General features: G+C 39.6%; 1 protein-coding gene across 3 annotated transcripts in view; it reads left to right on the plus strand.

The window, feature by feature from the left end:
• The window catches only part of LOC310922957 (dachshund homolog 2-like), a gene marked incomplete at its 5' end in the record, with an annotated part of 246,143 nt that overhangs the window by 209,147 nt on the left and 12,304 nt on the right, over positions 1 to 24,692 (plus strand). For all 3 annotated transcript variants that reach the window (XM_083883985.1, XM_083883983.1, XM_083883984.1), the window contains 2 exons: positions 22,712 to 22,857; positions 23,385 to 23,532. In XM_083883985.1, the coding sequence (XP_083740111.1) occupies positions 22,712 to 22,857; positions 23,385 to 23,532 (294 nt within the window). The remainder of the gene's footprint in view (positions 1 to 22,711; positions 22,858 to 23,384; positions 23,533 to 24,692) is intronic.

A 24,692-nucleotide genomic window follows, 5' to 3' on the forward strand; every position in this document is an offset into this window, starting at 1 on the left:
AAGGTGGAAGGAGAGACAGCTGTGAACTCTGAAATTGGAGGTGAATGAGTACAAACTAGAAAGAGGGATTACTCCAATACAAAATTCCCCAGCACACTTCTTTGGTCATGCTTGGCCTTTCCATGTTGGTGTCAAAATCCCAGCTGATTTATTTTCTTCTTTTATTTTGTAGTCAGTATGAAAGTCGTTTCCAAAGCAGATTTTTCTTCTAGTTGACAGAATGTGACAGGCTATAACAAGCAGTTTAATAAATAAAATTCTGCTTCCAGGTGTATTCTGAGATGTTATAATCTATAAAACATGGTGCAGTTTTGAATCTGTCTGTTCTACCCATCGCTGGGGCTGCTCTGTGGTGTTCTGATAGTTAGACTTGGCTTGTGTGAATTTGCTGACATATCCCGTGGCTTTTTCGGGTGTGTGTTGTCAGCGAGGGGATCCAGAGCTGTACAAATTTTACTGACAGTTCAGTGGAGAGCTTCTTGTGATGTGGTGGAAGATGCCTTTTTGATGTGGAATGTGTTGGATGATGGAGCATCTCTGGGAGATGGCTGAGCTGGAGCAGAAAATGGGCTAAGTGTGTGTACACATGCCTTCTCACAGAGGCCAGAAAATAAGCGTTGTTCAGAAAATAACATGTTATTTATACATCTGTAATCTCTGGAGACTTTTTAGATGCTGTTGATTAGCAGATTGGCCTGTATTTCTTACTGTTGTCTTGGTTTTTGTTAGTTTGAAAATCTAGAAATTGACTGTACTAATGGTGCCCTCCAGGCAAAAGTGTGGAGAGATTCACATATTAAAGGAGGAGTCACCAGTGCTGCTGTTTGACTTTTGACATTTTTGTCACTGTTGTTGTATTGCCTTCAGCACTGGAGGCAAGAGGGATTTAGGCAGAAAGGAGAGTTGGAATTGGTCCCTAAAACCATAGATCTGTATTTATACTTGTGTATATTTATATTTATATTTTATTTTTACTGATATATTACAAGGAAAGCATAATATCTCTGTAAAATCACCAGCAGTAGTAATAACAGTAATAAGGATTATATCATATCATAATTTCTTTGTACAAAGCTTTTGATATTTAAAAAAATAAAAAAGAAATCACCAGTATTCAAAAACTTATTAATAAGTTCCTGAGAGACAGTTCTGTTGTTTCAAGAATAGTCATTGTTGATTTCTCTCCATACACAGGTGTGGAAAACAGCAGAAAATGAGTCAAGTATTTCTAGATTAGAGTCTGATTCACAATAAGAATTCTCTCTTAATACATTAGAGATAACTTTTCATCAGCCTGTTTTAGGGTTAGTGTTTTGTAAACATCACTTCCTATATGCCCCATATTAAATATTGTATGGAGCAGACTGGAGCTTTAATTTTACACAACCAGCAGCTCATGTATCATCAGTCACATAAAATACTGAGGATAAATGGTCCCAGGTATCTGCAAAGTATGAATATCTTTCTGGAAGAGTTGTTGCTAAATTGGCAGAATCAATGTAGGGGTTTTTCACCAGTGAGGGTCAGCCTACACAGATTAGGGGGGTTAATAAATTGTAATAGCAGAACTGAAGTCTCAAAGTTTGCAGTTTCTTTTTGCTTGATTTTTTCCTTTTAATTTTTGCTGGCTGACTCCAGTGAAAGTATGTTCTGATATTCCAGTGTGGAAGTTATTGGGGAACTGGTTTCTCTTCTATGACCTACAAGAACATCTGTTCCCACTTCCTCTGTAGAAAACTTACAGTCTCAAGGACCTTCATTTATTCCTTAATATTCCTCCTCCTCTGAAAAGGAAAATCTCAGCTTTCTATACATGAAACTGCCTGGTTTTCTTTTTTTCTTGAAGTGTACACATAGAAATAAAGCTGAAGAGAAATTCCTGCTGGCAAAGGACCAGCAGCAGGATCCTGCAGTACTCTCCTGAAGGAATGGGAAGTGTCTGTAGCGTAACTTTAGAATGTTTGCATCACTAAAATGAGACTGTTTATCTCAAAAAAAGAGATTATAACAGAAGAAATCCAGAAGGCATAATAATACATATTAAACCTTGTTTTCCAGGCTGTTGAATCAATTTATAGGAATATGTGAGTGAGCAGGAAGGTAACAGCATCTGGTAGCAATAACAGTTTCCCTTCCTGAGTTACCAAATTAGCTGTGGGAAGGTGATTAAAAATAAAATATAACAATTTCTGATAGAAATAGGTAAACTGCATGGGCTTTGAGATAAGAACTTGACAAATGTGTAAAATAAACGCAAAACTGGTTTTGAAAAGGGGGGAGATTACCATTTCAGTGTTGTGTGCCAAGGTTTGTGCATTTCAAATGTTGGCAGTTGGCTTCTCTTCAAAACTGATAAATAATGATGTTTGCTGTGGAAACAATTATCCTAAAAATAATTTAAAAGGATTGTATCCCCTTTTTGTTTGCCTATAAAGACCACATTCGATTTATATATAGACAGAAAGAGCTCCACTTGCATCTATAAAACAGTTCTTAAATCATTCTAAATTATTGATGTGCACAAAGAACTCTTTCTGCTTTTGTTTGAAGTTTTATTTCTGCGGTGTTGTGCTTTCTAATTGTACTTTCAACTGCTATGACATCTGTTATAGTTGTTTCAAAAACTTTCCATACTTTTCTTTTTTAATGATAGACAGTCTTTTCAAAGACAAACTGTCTTCATTTTGAGCAAGAAAAATAATTAGTTGAAAAAAGATCACTGATTTGGCCAGCGAACTCACCATTTTACTGTGGGGTTTTTTTCACAAGTTGCTGTTTTATATGATTCCAGCACCTATTCAACAGAAAGCTGGCCAAGAGGAATTCATCTCTGCAGTAACTCAGAAACCATAGAGCACCAGCATATGTCACTTGCTTCCCCGAGGAAATCCAGGACTTTATTCTAACAAAAAGAGCACCAAGAAAGTACTTCACAAACGGGTAGTCTCTATATGTATAACAGATGGAAAAATAAGCTACTATTCCAAGCTGCTGTGCCCAACAATATAGGAGTAAAGCTCAGCAATTGGAGATGAGATTAATGCTTAAAATTCTGCTTAGAAACCCTGTTTATTGTAACTGGTGATAGGAATATGTGGTGAAGCAGTAAATAGGTTTCTAATGATCTGTGACATAAGGCACAGGTGTAAAATCTAGGAGACATTTAAAATATTCCAGATTAGGAAACCACAAAGTAAAGACATTTCCTTGTCTTTTTTCAGAACAAGGGATTTTTGCCCCTAAGGTAGAATGGATTTTTTGAAAAATTTAAGCCCTGGACTCTGGTCCAGTTGTGGTACACCATAACTAACCTTTAAATTAGAAGTTGCCTAGAATTCATATAATAATTAATACAAAGCTCAGGGATTTAATTGACCACAAGATTAAACTATTAAGGAAAAAAATTCATCCTAATTGAGAATTGAACCCCTACCCTTTATTCATGGAGTGTCTGCTCTGCCAGTTGAGTCGTGAATTGGGGGTTAATTGACTGTCTAGAATCTCCCAAGGAACAATTATTTCATGTAATGGTGCTAACACATCCTGGCATAAGGCATTTTTATGGGAGCCCTTTTTTCCCCTGGATTTAGAGAGATGTCCTGAGCACAGCAAGGAAAGCTTCTAGATGTGGGGAAGGGAAGAATGATGGAAACAAAAAAGGGATTTGGATTTTCCTTTGGCACTTAATCCCAGCACTCTTCATGTTTCTGCTTAAATTCTGCAGTGTGATTTTGCATATTTAATTGTCCTTTCTTTTTCAGTGTTCAGGGAGTATAAATTCCTTGATAATAGTTCAGATTTGTGGCAAAAGTACACTTTCCAGCTCAAGTTGTTACAAAGATTTAGAAACGAGCAGCCTGGTGTAGTGCAAGGTGTCCTGGCCCATAGCAGAGTGCTGGAACAAGATATTTTCTAAGATCCCTTCCAAACCAAACCATTCTGTGATTCTCTGAAATAACCTGTAAGTAATTTACCATAAATTCCTATTAAAAAAATAATAAAAAATTATCTAGGTGTACTTAAATTTTTAGTATTTTTTGCTTATTTTCTTGCATGGCATTTAATAAAATTCATTACTTCATAGTAGATTTTTCTGCTTCATTAGTGCAAATTTGCAGAACTTTTCTAATTACTATTCTCCTTTGAAGAATAAATAATAAGAGATAATATCAAAACTTTTAAAATAAATGAAGGCTTAGTTATGGATACAGTTAGGCATTTTTTATATTTAAGTATATTCTGATTTTTAGGTGCTTTTATAAATGTGCCTTTCGTCTTTACAGAAGAAACTGTCAGAATTTAGGAGAAACTATTTTTGAGTGGCATTATCAAAAAAAAAAGGAAATTCAGGAAAGTTTAGCTTTTTAAACTTGGATTTTGAAAATCAATTTTAAATCCTACGAGGAGGAAGGACCAAGTGTGGTTAATTCATGCTTGAAGCCGTGTGAAATCTCTGTGCTGAGTGGGGGCTGAGAAGGGCTAGCACCTCATAGGTCCCATTTGAAACTGGTGCTACAAAAAAACCTGTTTGGTTGTGGTGTTTTGGTGAGGTTTTTTTAATTTCATTATTTTTTTTAAGGTAATACCACACCCCAAGGAAATCTTAATTGTTGATGACACGTAAGCATGTGAAGTGTAATTGATATTCTGTGATCTCTCTCCCTGCAATTGGTTCAGATCAGGGTGCTCAGCAGCAGCTTAAAGATGTTTTGTGAGCAGGTACTTTTAGTACAGAGCACTTTAACCATGATCACGTGTAAGAGGGGCCTTTGCAGTGGTGCTGTGGTTCAGTGACGCATCAAATCCCAGCTCTGTGTTCCGTTGGCTGTGCAGAGACGTGTGCTCTGCACATGAAGTGTGTCAGAATCCCCCAGGGCAGGGGTCACCCCAACACACCCAGGACCCCATGTCCTGCCCTGTGGGGTCACAGAGCTGGGAGAGGGGAGGTGGACAGGACTGGCTTCGGGCAGAGTGCTCACTGCAGAGTGTGTGGCATTCACAGCTTCACTTGTGTTTCACATCAAACATAAAACATCAAACAAGTGATGTGCTGCTCATGTGCCTCGTGCCTGCACCAGTGCCCTGGTGCCGTCCATCCAGCCCTGGGGGAGCGCAGCCCCAGGGGTAAAGCAGGGCAGTCGTGGGCACAGCAGCACTGTCACAACATCCAGGTGACCCCTTACACACAGAACTGCTCTTTCAAAGTTTCACATCTGCCTTCACACTTCCTAACCTGCTCTGTCTGCCGGAGATCGGAAAGATGCTCTTGTGCTAATTCGCTGCTACAGAAATACCGGTAACATAAATCTCCCAGACTTTCTGTTTGTTAATAATTGGGTTTTAAAAAGCTGAAAGTATGGAGGGCAGGCATAGCTCAGATTCTCCAGCTGGAGAAACAGTTTTTGAGACTAAAAAATCATTATTTCTAGCTTGTAAACACTGGAGGTGAACAGGTAAAGTAGATAAAACAAACATGAAAGAAAGAAGGTTTTACGGTGTTACCCAGATCTGAGTTGGATTTCGTAGCCACTCATTTCCAACTGCTCTCTAAAATCCTGAAGTAAAGAAAGAGGAAACATGATCTGATATTTCTAACAAAAAGCCCCCAAAACTCAGCAGAGTGTTTCTTGCAGTGTGAGGCAATAGTTGTCCCAGGTCCCATAATAACAGTCTAGGCTCCCAAAAGCTGCCAGCATCTGAGGAGAATGGTGCCCTGGTGACAAATAGAGTAAGAAAGAACAGCATTTCCCATTGCTGCTGACTAGGAAGAAAAAAACCTGGACATGTTCACAGTATGAACTAAGTGACAAAGCAATATTTTACACTCTGAGTGTGATTACTTTACTCTTCTCACCTAGTTCTAACTTCTCCCCTTTAAATATAATTCTGTTCCACACTTTCCTCCACCTGCTGTTTTCCAAACCTTGCTCATGTCCTCAGTCCACATACACTATCATTCTTCAGCTACGCTCCCCAGCCACATTTTCCACTGCCAATTCAAGCTCTCTCCAGCACCCAGCTTGCCTGCCTTTCTGTCTCCCTTCAGGTTTTTTTTCTCATTATGTTTTGGAGTGGGGTTTTTTGTTTAGTTTGGGGGGGGGGAGGGGGGGGTGTTGTTTGTTTGTTTGTTGTTTTGCTTTTTTTCTGTAGGAAACAAATCCATTTGGTTTTGATGTTTTGGTTTTTTTCCTACTTTATTCTTTTTAAGTAAGTACCACACTAGGAAAGTTTTAACACTTCTAATGACTTTTCGATGTGTTAGGTAAGTGTAGTTGACCCTGTGTAATACTGCTGTCTGCAGTTGGTTTAGATTTAAAAAAATCCATAGTCTATCACATAGAAGAACTGCTTGAGGTGAGTGGAAGGCCTCAGCAGTGTAAGATCCAAAGCCATACCCTGCAGGCATTCACCACTGCTCAGGGAGTATTTTAGATTGTGATTGTGGTCAGACAGTATTCCCCGTGGAATCTTGCCTTTAGCTGGGCATGGTCTGGCAAGTGCTGCAGTTAACAAGCAAATAAAAGCCCCCACAGCCCCTGCCTGTGCTGCCATAAAGAGGCCTGTCAAGGAATTCCTGTGGAGCTGTAGGAAGCAGCTGTGCTCAGATTCTGCCCTTGGAGCAGCATTTGCCTTCACCTTCCCTTCACTCTTACTGGGAGAAATAACTGATAGGAGTCGACATGATTTCCTGGGCACAGCGCATTCAGGTTTTTATTATGATACTATCAGGACATATGTTTGTGGGAAGAAGATATAGATGTATATATCTCTCTGTTTAGCCTCGAAATATAAACTGTGGGGAAATGGTATATTACCTGCATGAAACTGAAAATATGGGTGCCATAGGGTGCAGGAATTTGGCCCAGCTTTGCTTTCAAATCAGCTTGATGATGAGGCTGCAAAAGTTATCTTTTCACTGCTTTCACATACTGAATTTATTAGCTTCTGGAAATTGATTTTGGATGCCTTTCATTTGCCATTGGGCTGGAGTCAAAGGCAAAACGATGATATACCATGTTTTGCTCACTCATCTTTTTATTGCCCAACTATTGTTATTGAGGAAAAGGCATTTGATGTGTTCCTCAAAGGAGACAGAAAGCACATTTCATTTCCCTTTAATTGATGAAAGTGTAACTGAACGCAAGTCCTGCAGTCCTCACCTTCAATATCCAGGAGGAGTTATAAGGGGTAGAGGGAATGGCGCTGGGATTCAGCTTGGATCAGGGCTGAGAGCAGAAGCCAGCAGGGCTGTCAAACTTTGTCCTGTTTTATTTGCTTGGAAGGAGCAGTGCAAAGTTAATATCGATGCAGTGCTGTGAAAGTGCTCAAGTGGTTATCTCTGGGAAGGTAATGTGAACTCAGCAGTATCATTGCTTTGATCTTTGGTTAAAGTCTTACAAAACTAGATTGCTGTTTGATTGACAACCTTGTCAGAGAGTGAATGAAGACTGACACTCTAATATTGAAAACGCAGCGTTTACAAAACTTAAAGCCTGAGTTTTCTCATGACACTGCTGCTTTTGTGGAAGACTGAATTTCACATTTATTTTTAAATAAGTGTATACCTTGCTGTGTGCAGCTAAAACTTATGATTTTAGACTGCTGGCTCACAAATTCTTCTCACCCTAATAATTGGTGCAGATATGTTTATAGCAACAGCACTGTCACCGTGCATTTCAGGAGTTGCTGTTTGAAGGCTTGAACGTGGTGGTATTTATCACATCTCAATACCAAATCATGATCAATCCTGAACAGGGTGATGGATGCAGGAGTGGCAGGCTGAGATTGGGTTGGGTAGTGGATCTGACAGTGTCTGGGTGTGTGTGTGATAACGCAGGTTAAAGGTTTTCCAACTTGCAGTTCAGCTTGTCTTCAGCTGCTGTTTCTTCAATTACCCCCTTTAATACCCTCAAGTGAGACTGTTAGAGGGAGAGTTAATTTGTGGAGTAGACTTCTTTCATGCAGAAAGTCATGGATACTTTGCCACACATTCCTCAATTTCTTCTTTAAATCAGAAAAAATAATATGTTTTGCTCGCTCAAAAAATAAAGGTCCTTGAACAACTTTCACTGCTGTTTTTATCTGACATGACATTAACAGCCACGATTTAAATAATGTGTAAGAATGAACCAGATTGTGCCTATTCCCACATCAAAGTCCTGTCAGCAAGAAAATGTCTCCCCAAAATAATAATCCTGCATCATCCAGAGGTGTTAGTGAAGAGACTCCTTATATGATGCAGTTTAAAAATAGGCATCCAAAAGATTTTCACAGAAGGGGCTGCTGAGCAGTGCTGTGGGGCGTGGGAACTACTTAAATTGGCTTTCCTGTCAAAGCCAGTGTTTGCTGAGACTACATCATCAGTTTTTCCTGACCTTCTGGTTCTCAATTTACTTCAGGATTGCCAAATTCTGTGTGCAGTTCTTTCCTTACCTCTTAGGTCATGTATGTCCTGTATGAATGTGTGTGTATTTAGCATTTAGCATCCCTAGAAATCTGCGTAACCACTTGCAGATTGATTCATGTACAGTACAATATAATATCTTTACTAAAGTACCCTTCATGGAAAAATATTAATTAAAATCCCAGATTAAAGCCACTTTCATCAGCAATGCAGCTTTACTGAAGAAACCCTAAATTTTACTGTATTTTCAAAGTGGACTTGTGTAAGTCACGAGGATAATTAACCATTTCATCATTTGAGGTCTGCAAGTGAGTGATTTCAGGATAAGGAGCATAAATATAGCTGTGTTGATTATGCATAATAGTTTTCAAACCCCACATTTAAATCAGTGCATTTTTTTATTGTGTAGAAAATGCATGTCCACAAAAAAAAAAAAATACAAGCCCTAATGATCACCTAAATTTTACTGTAAACATTTTTTAAATATATATATGAAATTCCTTTGTAAATGTCCACAGTCTGCTTCCATATTGCAACACATATGGTAAGAAAATCTTGCTTACAAGCCACTGACTGTTTTTAAACAGTTTTCAAAATTGCACTGAATAACAGCTCATGCACAAAAATTGATGTGTTTTGTATTTATAACAATGAGCTTAGCATTTTCTAAACTATGACAAATTTCTCCCTGGATATTTTTTAATGTAATAATAGGATTAGTTTAGCTGTCCCTAGGGTTTTTTTATGTATGTAGGCACTGGTGGGTATGTTAGGAATATTTGAGTCATGCTGGTTCTGTCTTCCTGCTTTCTTCAGAATTTAGAGGCCTCTGTGGCCATAAAGGTTGTTGCTGTTGAAGGCTTTGATGTGTGTGTACATGACACATAATGTTGATATTTAGGAACCGATTCCCTTGCTGTGATTTTGATAAAGCAGTTTCTGGAAGTTGTATTTCAATTAAAGATTTACGGCTCTCCTTTCGCCTCAGACCTCATTTTTAAAGGTCAGAAGAGAAAAGAAACCCCAAACCATAAACATATTAAGTGAAATATCCATGCTACCTCCAGTTAGTGGTATTTCCTTAAAGCAGATAAGTTATTGAGCCCCCTTTTAAAACAAGAGTGTTAATTTACTGTTTCCTTTCATCTGTTGAAATAATTACTTTTCTTCTTTGCCTTCAATAGTTTGTTCTGGTCGTTAACATTTCTGTAAAATTAAGTTTGAAAGGTGCTTTTAATGTTCACATAAGACGGCAGTGCACATTTGACTGTTAAAATCAACCTACTTAAGGCAGAACTAATGTTTAACACTCACAGCTATTTGAAGTAGTTCACTGCCCAGTTTAATGGTGCTGCCAAGGGCAATGGTCACATTACTCGCTGCTAGATTTGGGGGGGTTCTTGTGCTGGAAGTGAAGACAATCCATGAGAGTCCTGAAAACATTGGCTTAGATCTTAAAGGCATCATTTTTCTGCTCACAAAGCTGTAAACTGTAATTTCGTGGGTAGCAGTGGATGAGAAGTACTAACCCCTGCTCTTGGCCACGTGCTCTGTTTAGGAGTCACAGTTTCTGTGTCTTAATGACCTTTCCTGCAAGCTCTGATTAAAGAAGACGAGATCAAACTGTACAAAACCCATGCTGATGGTGGGAGAAGTGATCTTTTATCATGGGAATTAGGTTTATGGGATCAGGTCAGCTTTAAGACACCTCCAGCAGCACAGGTGAAGAGCAACCCTGGGCAGCCCAGCCTGGGCAGGAGGTGGGAGGGACACTTGGTGACACTTAGGCTACATCACGAACCAGCTCTGTTTTGGTCACAGCCCAACCAGCACCTTCTGTTCTGTTTGTGTTTTGTGGATTTCCCTGATTCACCTCCTACAGAAGGGGATGTGTCTGCCATGCACTATAAAAGTGCTGCTCCAGCCTCACACTGAGAACAGACCCTCCCTGGCCAAATTCACTTGAAATCATTCCCCTCCTAACACTAAATCTGAGGGGTTTACAGTGCGGGTCAGATGAAGTTATTTATGGGAATCTTCAGGAAAATGTAACTATTTCTTGTGGACTGGAGTGGATGGGAGCCGTGCTGGCATCCTCAGCACATCAGGGGGAATTGCCTGGTGTAGGACTGCCCTGAGTAACCCACAGCCCAGCACATACATCACATTATTCCTGTGTGAGGTCACAAATTTATAACCAAACAGCTGCTTTTTCTCCTTTGATAAGCAGGGGTAGGCAGAGAAATTAAAGATTAAACAATACATCTTCTCAACCAGGAAAAATAATTTTATATATATATATATATATATATATATATATATATATATATATATTTACTAAACAGTGAGTGAAATTTTCCCCTTGGCTGGTCTAGTGCAATTTTGCAAGCTCCAACAATGCTGAATGAATGTTATTGAGAAGTGAATTTGGCTCATTCTTTTTATGCTTTTAATAAATACCCAAGGGAAAGGCAGTTGTTCAAGGAAAATGAAATACAAATAAACATAAAATTTATTCTCAGTAGGCATTCTGAGGAACTTGGGGCTTGAGTTTTATGCCATGTTTCTTTTCCTATTACTTGCAAGCAAAACTAAAATATTCATATAAGCTGTCAGTTCTCTAAGGCAAATTCATCCTTTTTAAAAAATAAAATATAGATCCAGTGTCTGGAGCAAAAACAGTGTGAAACATAAAAAATGATATTTCTTCTCCAAAGTACATCATTGTAATGGACCATATTATTTTGGACTGTGGATATAAATGTTGGGGTTTTTGCACAGCACTGTGTAACAATTCTTGAGACACAGTCATGCACAGGACATCATTTGTAATTATAGCAGTTTGCCATTTTCAGCTGCTCTCTGCCTATTTCTTATTTGACTGATAATTCATGTACTTCAAGCTAATGAAGATTTTTTTGTGCTGCCACCTAATAGACATTATCACTTTTTCCTACCTAAATTTCAGGGCAACAGTGGTAGTTTTGTTGGAATGAAGAAGGAAAGAAAAACTTAGTTGCTTTACAATGTCTTTTTCACTAAGATTCTGGGGTACCAGGAAGAAGCACAGTCAGTGCAGAATGTTTATTAGAACAAAGAAGAAGAATTGAGATTTTGGATTTCATTTCAGACTAATCATTGCCCAAACCTGCAAACAATCCTTTAAAAAAATCTGTGGTTCCCCAGATGTAGTGTCCTGTGGAGGGTGAGGCACCTTTTCTGGATGCATGAGTATTTTGATTACCAATTATTTATGTTTCATTATTACTGTTATTACTATTTCTGAGTTCAAAAAAGAATTTAGTTGCACTGTCTAATAACTGTTGGTTTAAATATATCACATCACATAAGGAGCCTTTTGTATGGCTCTAGATTGCACATCCAGTTTGGATACCTTTGTCATATGCACTGCAGGTTGATTTGAAGTCAGTATTTACTACTAGAGTGTATAAATCCACACTCCTTGCATCATAGAAGCCTGAGCAGATTTTACTTTTTGAGACTGAGCTGCAAAGGTTCCCCAGCACCTGGATTGACTCTGGAAAAATGTGGATTTTATTTTCCTGGAAGCTGTGTGGGAATACACCTTCCCAGGTAACGTTTGTGTGCATTAATATTTTGTTCCACTGCTTGTTTTTTATTGGCCAGAGCCTTGGAAATTTGCACAAACCACCCAGAAATAGCTTCACCCCCAGCCTCTTCCCCTGGGGTTGCAGTCACCTCTTTGGGAACCCCAGGGCTCGAGTGGCAGCATGTACAGCATCACTACCTTTCAGAATTGTACAAAACTAGCTGATTAAATCTGATTTTAAATACTGCTTTCAGCCCAGAACCCTGCCTTTTTAATAATCAATTAAAACATTGCTTCATTGTGTTTATTCAGTGTGTATAAAGCACTGCTTGACATGGATTAGACCTTACATAGCAGTACACAGCTGTAGCCCATCCAGCATTTTCCAAATGAGTTTGCACAAGGAATAAAAGATTGCCATCTGAGCAACACTGGAGGGAGACAAGAGCAGACAAAAGGCAGTTAAACGCTACAAAAAGAAAAAAGACCCTGTTGAGATAGAAATTTCTGAGCAAATGCCTCCATTTCACAGGGAGATACTGTAGCAGGCAATGTACATTGATTTTAGCACGTGAAGTACATTGCTTTGGGGATTCATTAAGCTTCATTTTGTGCACTATCATGAATGGGGATGTCAGCCACTCTCTCAAGTAATGCAGGGTTTCAAAGTGAGGAGGTAGAATAAGCCAAAGTGAAAATATAATGTGCCCTGCAAAGAGAGTGAGGCAGTTGGGAAAGGAAAATGCTTGGCTTGCTAAAAGCCGTACGTCACAGGAGCAGTAATCAGAACCTAAACATTTGTAAAGGGTTTTATGCTTACAGAGTTTATAATGTGGCTTAGAGCAGTAAGTTCATGCTCCTGGCTGGTCTGCTGGGAGTCCCCCTGGAAGGACAGATGCACTGATGGAGTGCACAGCCTCATTCCTGTCCTGTGGAAGAAAAATGTGGACAATTGTTTGATACTTTTTACTCCCTTCTGTTAACTATATTCAAGCTATTTTTGATTTTGGTCACAGCTGGTTTTTCACCTTTGGTATTTGCAGTGGGAAGGTGGTTAAGAAGGTGCTGTTTTCCTCCCCTTCACTTTTCCTTGGGAGACAGTGGCAGAGCTCTGCTCTCTGTGGCCCCTCACCATCTTCCTCAAGCATCAGCTGCCAAATCCAGAAGCCACAGAAAGTGGCAGGTCCATAAAGTTGGAGTTTTCAGCCACCAACCAAATCCAAGGCTGGTTTGAAATCTGTGAATGCACCAGAGATCAGGGTCCCTGTGTAATTTGTTTGCTTTGTGTATCTTGTTTTAGTTGAGAAGCATGTAACTCCAAGGGATTTATCCAAAAATATGTTTAGTAGGTTTTATTTAGTAATTAGGACACCGTTGGCATTTTTTGTTTATCTTAGCCTGGTATATAAATTGGAATGATTTGGGTGCAAAAAATTATGGAGTTCCTTAAAATTTTCCTAGTGATGGGTTTGCAATGCCAAACAACCAAAAGAATGGGATTGTACCTACACACGGCTGCAAGGGGGGAAAAAATTTTTCATTGCTCAGTTCTCCAGCTTTTGTGCCTTCGGCAGGTGTGACATTCTTTTTAATGCATTTAACCCAGACATCAGGGCTCTACTGCCATACTCTGTCATGTGCACTCTGTAATAGAGCATGGCTTTAAGAATTTTACTGTTCCACGTTGGTGGCATAGGGTGCTTGGGCAAAGAGGAGTAGAGGGAAACTGCTGAGAGGTGCTGGGAGTCGTAATCCTGCACCCTACTGGTAACCCTGGAATTGCTGAATTAGTTCACACTTTTTTTTTTTTAAACAAGTGATGTTGTCTCTCTGTTACGTGCTGGAAGTCACTGTGAAAAAGGTGGTCACTGCAGAGGTGTAAGGCTGAGGGGCTTGGAGCATGTGGCAGCACAGCATCCACCTCCCCAGCAGCTCAGGCTCCTCTGGGGCAGGAACACAGCAGATAAATGTCAGATAGCTGCTGCCTTCTGAAGGAAGTTATCCTCTTACTTTCCTCTCCCCAGTATCTGATCCTTTAAAAGCACTCAGGACAAGTGAGAGAAGCAGACTTCCCAGTTACTAGGCTGCAGAGCAGTGGACGTGCAGTGTTTGGTGCTTAGCTCCCATTTATACCCTGATCACAGCTGCCATTTGGGTCAGGAAGATGTTTTCCTTTTGATAGATTGGCTCTGTGCTAGGGAAACTTGTCTTTCCCCAGAGCATCGTGTAATTATTTGGTGGTGGGGAGTTGCCATGGCCAGGCAGCTCCACACGGATTATCCGGAATATCCGTGAGTCTGGTCACTCTGTCACTGGTGTCACTGGTGTCACATCCCCACACCAGGGCTGCATTCCTGCCAGAGGAGCTCATCAAGGCAGGAGCACGGAGATAAGGCAAATTCTGGCTGTTTCTCAGTCCAAGAGGGGGTTGATTGTGTCAGAGGTCAGCTCTACGACCTGGAGTCCTGCAGGAGATCCTGGCAGTGTCTAACTGGTGGCACTGGGGAGGAAGATGGGCTCACAGGAGGAATCAGGAATGTGCTCTGGGCTTCGTGGGATGGATCAGGAGCTGGGGCAAGGTTAAAGGTTTGCAGAGAAAAGTCAGAATTAAAACAGGTGAACTAAAAAGGGATGGATTTCTCATGCTTAATCAGGGTTTATAAAATCAATGTGTAACTGAACTGAATTCAAACACTGGGATATATAAGCAGAGTCCTTTATTGACATCTGAGGAATTCGTAAAACCTTTCAGGTGCTCATCTCTCTGGGTATATTTTCCCGTTAATCATATTTCTCCTAACGATCAGTTTTGAAAGTTGTCTTATTTCTGCAGTGCAAAAACCCTGCCAGTGAACATTCCCCAATTGAACTCATAATTATTTCTGATTAAAAGTGCCCTGGCCTGACAGCACCAGGGAAATTAATAAGAGAAGCTTTCTACAAGTTTTAGAAGACAAGCAAAGACATACTCACTCCCTCTTAAAATTATTTAAGCAGGTGCTGTGGGAAGCCATTGCTTTTATAATGCTCTTCAGATGTTTACAGCAAAACATTTTTTCCCAGTGATTGAATTTTTCAAAGTACTAAAATACCACGGAGAAATATGTTTCCCACCAGTTTTATGGCTCCCTGGATGCATTCTATACAAACCTTGTATCTGCCTGGACACAAACACTCTATTGCAAAAAGATATCTTGCCATTTTAACAAGCTGCACTGCTTTGAAAGGATACACTGCATCACCAGTAGGAATGTCAGTACCTTAAGAGTAATACTGCTTTAAGGATACTATTTTATTAAAGCAGACCTCAGTAATTTGTTCCTGACTGTTATACACCCTTATTTTATTAAAGGTATTTTACATCTGTGGAGGAGATTACTACTACTCCTATTTTCTCCACTGCTTGGCTTTAATGGATGGTGTGGAATATAATATTTATTAAGCCTAAGCAGGGGAGGACATAATAGCAGAATTGTCCTTTATAACCTATTTTACACAGCTGTAAAATAAACCTTAATAAAGCAAGAATAATTATCCAGGAATATCGTGGAAATGGAGTATTCCTCCTCTTTCAAATATTTGAAAGGCTTAACTGCTGGCTGTACATGTACTTTAAGAAATTGAACTCAACAGTAATAATATTGATACTAGTTTGATACTGTTTTAAAATATATTAAGAGGTTAAGTATCTTGTGTGTCATAATTGCTATGTTAGCATAAATCAATATATAACTGTAATTTCTCTGTCGTGTTGACTGTCTCTGATCCTCCAGGATTATCCTGTTTCCTGCATAGCTTTGTTTTCCTTTTTCTTGGTATGATTTCTCTTCTTGGTGACAGTCACTGGAATCTGTCCCAAAGGGAAAGATTTTGTATTAATGACCTAATGCAGCTTTGCAAACTGATTCCTGATCAGATACTCCAGAAGAACTGCTAAAGCAATTCCTCTCTTCCCCCTGCCTTCTTGATTTCTTCCTCCTGTTGTCCTATTTATACATTTTTCATTGTGGAAATGATTTGGACTACAGTTATTACATTAATTATCCAAACTGACATTTTTGCAGTGTGTGAAAGGACAGGGTGGTATGTAAAATAGATGCACTAAGAACACCTACAGTATGACAACAAGTAGCAGGGTAATTGCTGAAAATGAAGTCTTTTCTGCTATCCCTTCTCTTCAACATCTGTTGTTCCATATGGAGTCATAAATATTTGCAACAAAATAGTTGAAGAAATAATCTCAACATTAATAGGGAAAAGCTGAATCCGCGAAGAAAATTGAAGAATCTTTTTTTTTTTTTCTTCTTGGCAAATTCCTCCTACCCATCCTCATCTGACACTTTAAAATCTCAGCAGAGGAATAGTCAGACTACAGTGATGCTTAAAAATCACCATGAAAAAAAACCTTCGTGAATGTTAATAGGAGAGTTAGCTGAGAAAAAAATTTATAACCTCCTGATAATGACCATGAGGAGGATTTTGTTTTTCTCATTTTCCCCCTTTCTTCCGTGCCACAGTAATTTTGCTACTAAACTTCTATTGAATAGTTCATGTTTTCCCTTCTCTCTGTTGTCAGTAGAAATAATCCTCCTCATCATGGTGAGGAGTGACAAGGTACTATTACTGCCTGAAAAAACCAGTTACTTTAAATTTCCAAATGGAAAATGCAGATCAATAGTTTTTAAGCTTCTTTCTAGATTAAGAAGCATTTTTAAAGCACAGAGCAACTTCAAATATTTTAGAATCCAGATTACCAAAACCTGCTTGAGGAGCAGCTTGTAGGAAAAGGCAGGGATAATAATAACATGGACAAACAACAAATTGTAAATAATTCTGAATATAAAAAATAGCCTTTTGAAAGTTCTTTTTATATGTATTAGGAGCCTTAATGGGAATACTTAGGCTTCTCCTTAATAAATGGAATTTAACCAGGTGACATCAATTGTTTTTGTTTTTCTTAATCTGTACATGTTGAGCTTTAGACTAAAGTTATATGCAGTGAAACTTCAGTTCTGGTGTTGAGCCAGTGAATTGCTGCACTTTTTAGTTTCATTTATTATTATTATTGCAAACCAAGTATCTCCTTTAACTCAGGTCTTTGTTTTTAAGGCTTGAATTAATAAAATATTTTCAGGTGTTTTTACTCCCAGTGCCTTGTGAACATCAGAGTATATTGTAAATATGTTGGAGTTATAAATAGATATAATTTTCTGTGTTATTAATGAGAGTACACTGATGAAAATGTCAAAGCTGTATAATTATACACCTCTTGATAAAGACTGCACAGATAAAGGCAATCTGTAAACTTTAATTTTAGCCTTTTCTAGTGAAATTTTCATTTCTCTGCATTTTACCTCCTCCTTGTATTCAAACCCCAAGTGGCAGCTCCATGACATCCTTTGGGAGGAGACACTCTCGTCCTTCACACCAATCAGGAATGGTGTCCAGGGGGATCAGAGCAGTGCTGTCCCCTGTGCTGGGGCACCTCCAGTGCTAGGGGCAGCTCTGGGACCCTCAGGACAAGAGGGACACTGAGGGGCTGGAGCGTGTCCAGGGGAGGGAACGGAGCTGGGAATGGGCTGGAGCCCCAGGAGAGGCTTAGGGAGCTGGGAAAGGGGCTCAGCCTGGAGAAAAGGAGGCTCAGGGGGGACCTTGTGGCTCTGCACAACTCCCTGACAGGAGGGGACAGCCAGGGGGGTCGGGCTCTGCTCCAGGGAACAGGGACAGGAGGAGAGGGAACAGCCTCAAGCTGCGCCAGCAGAGAATCAGGTTGGATAGTGCAATAATTCCGTCATGGAAAGTGTTGTCCAATCCTGGCACAGCTGCCCAGGGCAGTGGTGGGGTCCCCATCCCTGGTGGGATTCAAAAGCCAAGTGCATGTGGCCCTTGGGGACATGGTCAGTGCTGGCCTTGGCAGTGCTGGGGAAACGGCTGGATTCCATCACGATCTTACAGCTCTTTCCCAACCTCAGCAATTCCATGGTTCTGTGGCCTGCGTTTTCCTGGTGAAAACAGCTAAAGTTTTATTACACTTGTTCTGGACAAAATGGAGTGATTTCAGAGCACGCAGATGAGAACCTGCTTGGACACAGATAAGGGGAGATACACAGATAGTTGATGGTACTTTCTCTGGTTGTTTCTAGAAGCTTTTAAGGCAGCAGGGAAATGTATAGGAAATGTATATTTAATTGTTAGATACTGTTCTCAAAGTGATGAAGTTTTTTTCCTGGCAGAGCTCAGTAGGGAGCAACGCTTGTATCAGTCACTGAAAAACTAAATGAAATCTGCTTTAAAGGTACTGCACTGGATTAATCAGCTACTTCTCAATTGCATTCGTTGACCCTGTTCATTCAGGGGCTGTAATTAAGAAAAACAGCAGTGACTTTAAACTTGGCATCTGAATCACAAGGTTAAAGCACTAAATTTCTGACTGGTGCATGGTTTACTGGAGGCATCTCTTTTCTCACTGATGATCAGGAGTCTCTGCTCCTGGCAGGGCAGCAATGAGTGAGGAGAAAAAAAGATAGTCAGAGGGTTGGGGGGGATTTTGGAACTTATTAAGGCATGGAAGACTGGTAGCCCTGTCCTTGTGGAATTAGAAATACAAATTACTTGAAATAAACAATGCTTCAGATTACAGGTTCTCATACTTGTCTTGTTGTAAAAAAAAAAGACAAACCAAAAATCTGGCTTCTACTTCAGCAATACAAAAGTTGCCAAGATTTAAAATTAAAATAAGAAGTCTCTTTCAGAAAACTAATTTTTTCAGTCAGAATTTTAGCCCTAATTGTATTTGAATACCCATGTTTGGATACCATCTATGCCTGTTGTGAAGTAGATGTAGAGCTGGGAGTCAGGGGACCTCTTGCCACCATGAAGATACATCATGGATGATTCTCTCAGGTCTTTGGACAAATAATGGTATTTCAAATACATATTTTACGTTCAGAGATGAGTCATACAGACAACCCAACTGATGTTGCAGATCCTCTGCTTATTTTATTAAAATTCAAAGAGGTCTAATAGAGTATCCAGGCTGTTCTGTAACTATGGGCCATTAAATGTAATCCTCATCACTCAGGTATGAAACTCAAAGAATTAAAATTGTAATAACTTCAGTCCTTGTGTTTCTGAATTTTGTACCACAGGCAGGGAAAAAGAGTGACCCAGCTACCATCTATGTCCAAAACCATCTTATCCCTGCCTGAAGGGTTTCTGAGATCCAGTTTCTTGGCTAGTAACGAACAGGTTAATAACTATAAATCCTGTATAAATTGTTTCTCTCCTCCATATGCCACATATTTATTTAATGCATGAGTTACATTCTGTGAGCTGTTGGAGGTGAATAATGCTCATGCAGCTCCAGGTAGACAAAGTTTTTAAGTGCATGAGAAGAAATAACTTGGTGGGTCTAACCCGTGTAAATAGTACCTTTAATATTTCTCCCTTGTTTTGAGAGGGATGTGGCATGTCAAGTGGATCAGGGCTGTGACTGATGGGTTTAAAAACATGCCTTCTGAAAGAAAATAAACCAGCTGGCAAATAAAAGTGCATGTTGGTTTGGGCCGTGCGGGGAGCAATTCACGTTCCCCACGTTCCCAGCACTGTGTTCAGTCTGGAGGTTGATGCTTCATTTGCCAATCCCTGTTCCTGCAATTTAGGCAGAAGACAGAAGATGAAATACTTAAGCATATTGAATTAAGAGCAAGAAACCTCCTAGCAGATTTCTGTGTGCTTTCCCAGGATGATACTCCATTCACTGTTAGTGTTTACTGTGTATTTCTTTGCTCTGCAGTATAATTCTTACTTTCATCTATTCATCTGGATGTCAGCTAGAAATTAAAATAAAAAGACTGCACTCTAAATGGATTCCTGAATGCTTTTATAAAGCATGGCAGGTTTAACAAACAGGCTCGATAAAAGAAGTTCCCACTTTGTTTCAATAATCAGAAAGGTTGTTTGTGTCCTTGGTCGGATTGTAGCTGTCTTGGCTTTATTTCTTGCTTATTCTGTTGTATTGTATATGTGAGTGCAGCTTTTAGCATTTGTATTTTTAGTGGTGTTTAAAATCAAAATCCTTAAATCAACATTATTTTTTTTCCATTAAAGAGATGCACTTGATACAGTCCCCAAGAAATGCTTCCAGCACATGCCATTTTTAATTGCTTTACCAATTATGATTCCTCGAGTCTAGCTAATAAATTTCTGCCTAACTGTGCACTTATTCAGAGCATGGGCAAGATGTAGACACCGTTCAGATGTGAAGACCTATTACAAGATTGAAATAGATTTCTAATGCATTTATCATTCATCTTTGCAGAGTGTGATTTCAATCAGAAAAAAAAAATGATGAATGGTTTGACAGTTTCCACCCATATACGCTAAAACATAATATGCTGCTTCTAGTTTCAGCTATTACAGACTTTAGCATGCAATGTGACCTTGGTCTGCAAAGCATGTTTGGTTAGCACAAAAACTTAATCATAAGAAGTCATAAGTAGAATCCTTCTTCTTTACTGCCCTTTTTCTGGGACTTGGAAATTTATTGCTTCTGGGACAGGTAGGATATGAACAATGGGCCAAATAGAGTCCAGGGTTATCTCATCTGTGTGAAAACTGCTGCTGAAAATCGATGTGACCTCTGCTACACTGTCATCCCAATTCCCACCCTCTGTGTCCTATTTGTCTTTTGGTAGAAGCTTAGATCTGTGTGCTGTCTCTATGTGTCTCTCTTGGGCCAGATTATCAAAATGAATCATTGCCTGCATACCTCTTATATTTCTATTTATTTTCCTGGTGTTGACTAGGTCTGATGAAATATGATTCTTTTTGCATTTGATCCTCACTGCAGCAAGCAGCACCTAATTTAGCTGTGTCTATCTCTTTAAAGAAGAGTAATACTATTTTGAAACTTCAATCTGCCGTACAGTAGCATTACAAACCATAGACCATGCAACCTGTCTTCACAGTCAATAGTAATTTTCCATTCGGCCAATTTAATGTTATTACTTTCATCTCCAAATAGCAGAGATTTCTAGAGGTGTTAGAGCAGCTCCAGTTTTGTTATGCATACTTCATGTATTGCTTTCTTTTTCAAATGCCACTTCTGTTTAGTCTTTTGTGACTCCATGGCTTCGCTGTTATTTCTGTGCAGCGTCATGTGCGACAACTAATCAGGTTATTTTAAAAACTCTACCCCTGATATATTTAAATATGAGAAATGGTGTGTCTGAATCAGCACAAACTTCGTGGTCTGAGTTTCTTACCTGAGCTGGGATTTTTTAAATTGGTCACTTATTTTCCATCTAAGATGCTGTCTCTGAGGACGTTTAGAGGCTACTGGCTTCTGTTATGAGTCCTGAAAAATCATTAGGAAGATACTCCATTTAATGAACTTGCAGAGCAAAGACAAAATACTCCCAAACCAGAGATTTCAAAGAATACTTGAACACTGCTAATGGTCCTGGTTTGTTGTCAGGTGGATGCAAAAAGTGCACCTTGATGGAGGCTCCTGGAGAGTGTAACACCAGAAAATAGTGCTGCAGTAGAGACACCCTGGGTTAATTAGTTGTCAGATTCTTTTTAAGTTGTTTATTCCTTAAAAAACAGGAGTTGGAGAAGGAGACCTTTTGAATGTGGTGTGGTCTAATTGTAAATTTAGGCTTTAATATGACCAAGGCACTTGACAGATTAAACTGGGGGCTGGCTGTGCAGCTGCCCTGGGTGAGCACTGGCATCAGGAACTCATGGCCAAGGCAGGGATCACAGACTTCACTAAAAGCCAGGTGCTGGAGAGACACCCATGATTTCTGCAAGTGCAGGAACATGATTTTTATATATCTATATCTAGACTGGAATATTGCACAAAAGTGGGGTTTTTCTTAGCATTTCAGAGTGAAAAAATTGTACAGAGTTTGGCTTCAGAGACAGCTAGATTTTAATTATTTAGTTTTCAGCAATTAAAATGAATATGTGGGAAGAAGTGCTCACAGGGTTCTGAGGGAAAGAGCTACATCTACTACTGTCCTAAAAGATCCTGTAATTATTCTATTCCAAAATGGGAGTTCATTGGTGAACTGATTCCTCACCAAACTGAAGGAATTCTTCAGAAAAACCAATTTCTAACATTGTTTCTTTCTGGATACACATTTCTGCTCTCTGTGCATGGCTTGATCTATACCCACGCCATATATTTGAAAGGAGTGAAGGGGAAGCTGCCAGTCCCCAGTTTGTTCTCTGGAGGAGATGATCCAGTTCCATGCCGTGCTGGTAGAGGGGATGGATGACTCAGTGGAGATTATTTAGTGCTGAGCACCGGAAGGTAAAGGAGTAAAGAGATGTGATACATTCCTTGATTAGAATTTTGCCAAGGTTATAGCAACAAAAAAATGCACATCACAGAATGGCAAACATGATAGAATGAAGACAGGTCATTCAGGTTTAATGAACTGCGTAATACTGTTATAATTCTGTGGTATAATTCTGTACAATGTGAGATATAATAGTCTGTACTCCATTACAGCTGTGTTATAGTCTCAGTGTATTGATTATTGTTCTGTACTATTTTGCCAACTTGCCTTGGCAACAGTCCCAGTTGCCCAAAGACTGTAACAATGTTGATTTTACTAACTCACTTGTATTTTGACTTCCAGATAAACAAAATGCTAGTTTCTAGAGATTACAGTCACCTATATTTCCAATGCTTTCTGATGTTGCTTTTAAACCTATCTTTACAGAAGAGGTCCAAATTGCCATTCCAATAATGAAACCAACCTTAGATAAAGTCCAACTGGCTGGACAGGCCTTGCCTCCTGGATTTCCGGCGCCATTTCTTTTTGCTGATGGTCTTTCATCAGTAGAAACACTATTAACCAACATTCAGGTAAATTCTTCTCTACAGGGCCAGGTTATGTCATGGTAGATAACGTGTTTCTTTTTGCACTCTTAAAAAAGTTCTAGAAACTGTTTTGCATTTGCAGTTTCTCACCTCTTTTATTTAATGTCGTGCTTAGGTTTCCTCTCTCCCTGGCGTTACCAGTCATGGAAGAGTTCCATACATTGTATATTTGGTATAATAATAAAAATTAATAATTGGTAATAATGGTAATATTGAAATTCACCATTCTCATTATTCCTGCAGTGCTTCTCTCTGCAGTTACTGAGGTGAGCAGAGACATGGTGTGTGTAACCAAATTAGCCAAAGCTGTACTGAATGATTCCATGCCACAAAATTCTTCCTATGTAGCTCCAACATTAGCTACTTCCAATGCCCAGTTGTGCTCCAAGTCTGTAGGTTCCTGCTTCTAATCTTTCTGTTTTCCTAGAGGGTGTAAAAGAAACAAGTGGATGAATTTTGTCACTGCTTAAAGAAAATGGTGTTTACAGATCTTGCATTTGTGTGTGTTTTAGGGCCTGCTGAAAGTGGCTGTGGACAATGCAAGAGTCCAGGAAAAGCAGATACAGCAGGAAAAGAAGGAGTTAAAGATGGAGCTTTGTAGAGAGCGAGAACTGCGAGAGAGCTTGGAAAGGCAACTCACAGCTGAGCTGCAAAGCAGAGGTGAGTGAGTGAAAAATGGAGTTTGGGTATCTGTGAAATGTGTAACCCTTTGGCATTTCCAGCCGGAGCTGTCGAGGGCTCGGAGTTAACTGACATTCATACCCCAGTGTAATGCAGCAGTGGACCTGCACTGGTAATGAAAGATTTAAATTTCATAAACCCAGAGCGAAGCACATGTTTCTGTAAGCAGAAGGAACAGCAGCTGAAGGATTATTACCTGTAGGGCAACTGGCCCTAGAGAGTTTTGGCAGGTTCTGAGGAGGGAAGCTGGGGCAGTTCTGTGGCTTTCAGGTGCATTAGCATCACTCTGCCCAGGTATTCCCAGACCGATTTCTTCATTTGACAGCTTTAATTTATTTTTGTTTCTACTGTTACCCTCCAAGCATTGAGAGTCATCAGCCTTACTGTGAGAAAGGTATGTCTTTAATTTGGGTGCTTAGGTGCTTTTTGTCCTTACTTCTCTAGCCTCCATTTCTGCAGCTTCAGTGATGCTCCATTTGTCCTGTAGAGAACTTGAGCACAACAAAATAGAGCTGTGAGAAATTGTCAGCCCAAGTATAAGATAAGAAGCAAATAATCCTAGATACTTTTTTTTTTGCATCAGGAGATTGAGGTACAGTAGCACACTCCAAATGGGGCCCTCTGAGGCAAAACCATGACTGGATAGAAGCTTTTGATAATATTAGGCAATTAAATTGGTAAATCTGAATTTCTCGCTGTGCTGTTGCAAAGGAGGCAGTATTAGTATTCTTTTTAAAATTCAGATCTGCATCTGAAGGAAGGGAACAGCACTTAATGTGCCAAAAGCTACTTCTAGATTACATCCATGAAATCCATGAAAGATAAAAGTAGATAAGACCGAAACTGTAGGTACCAAGTCCTATCTCTCTGTGCTTTTTGAATGGAAATTTGGTGTGTGGAACTGTGTGCAGTGCCAGGTCTCATTTAGAGGCTTCAAAGGGCACATCTCAGTCAAGTTGTGAAGGGTCAGTAAATCCTGCTGAAGCTGTTAAAATTGCTGTGGATGTCCAGAATCGTTGCATCACCCAAGTGTGGTGGGACTGTGTATTTCTGTAAAACAAAATGTAGCTCCTTAGGAGAGTACAGTGCCCCTCCTGAATCCCAAACTCACCAAAAACTTCAGTGCATTCACAGACTTT

Source organism: Zosterops lateralis (genome assembly GCF_965231275.1).
Source record: "Zosterops lateralis genome assembly, chromosome: Z".
NCBI lineage: Eukaryota > Metazoa > Chordata > Aves > Passeriformes > Zosteropidae > Zosterops > Zosterops lateralis.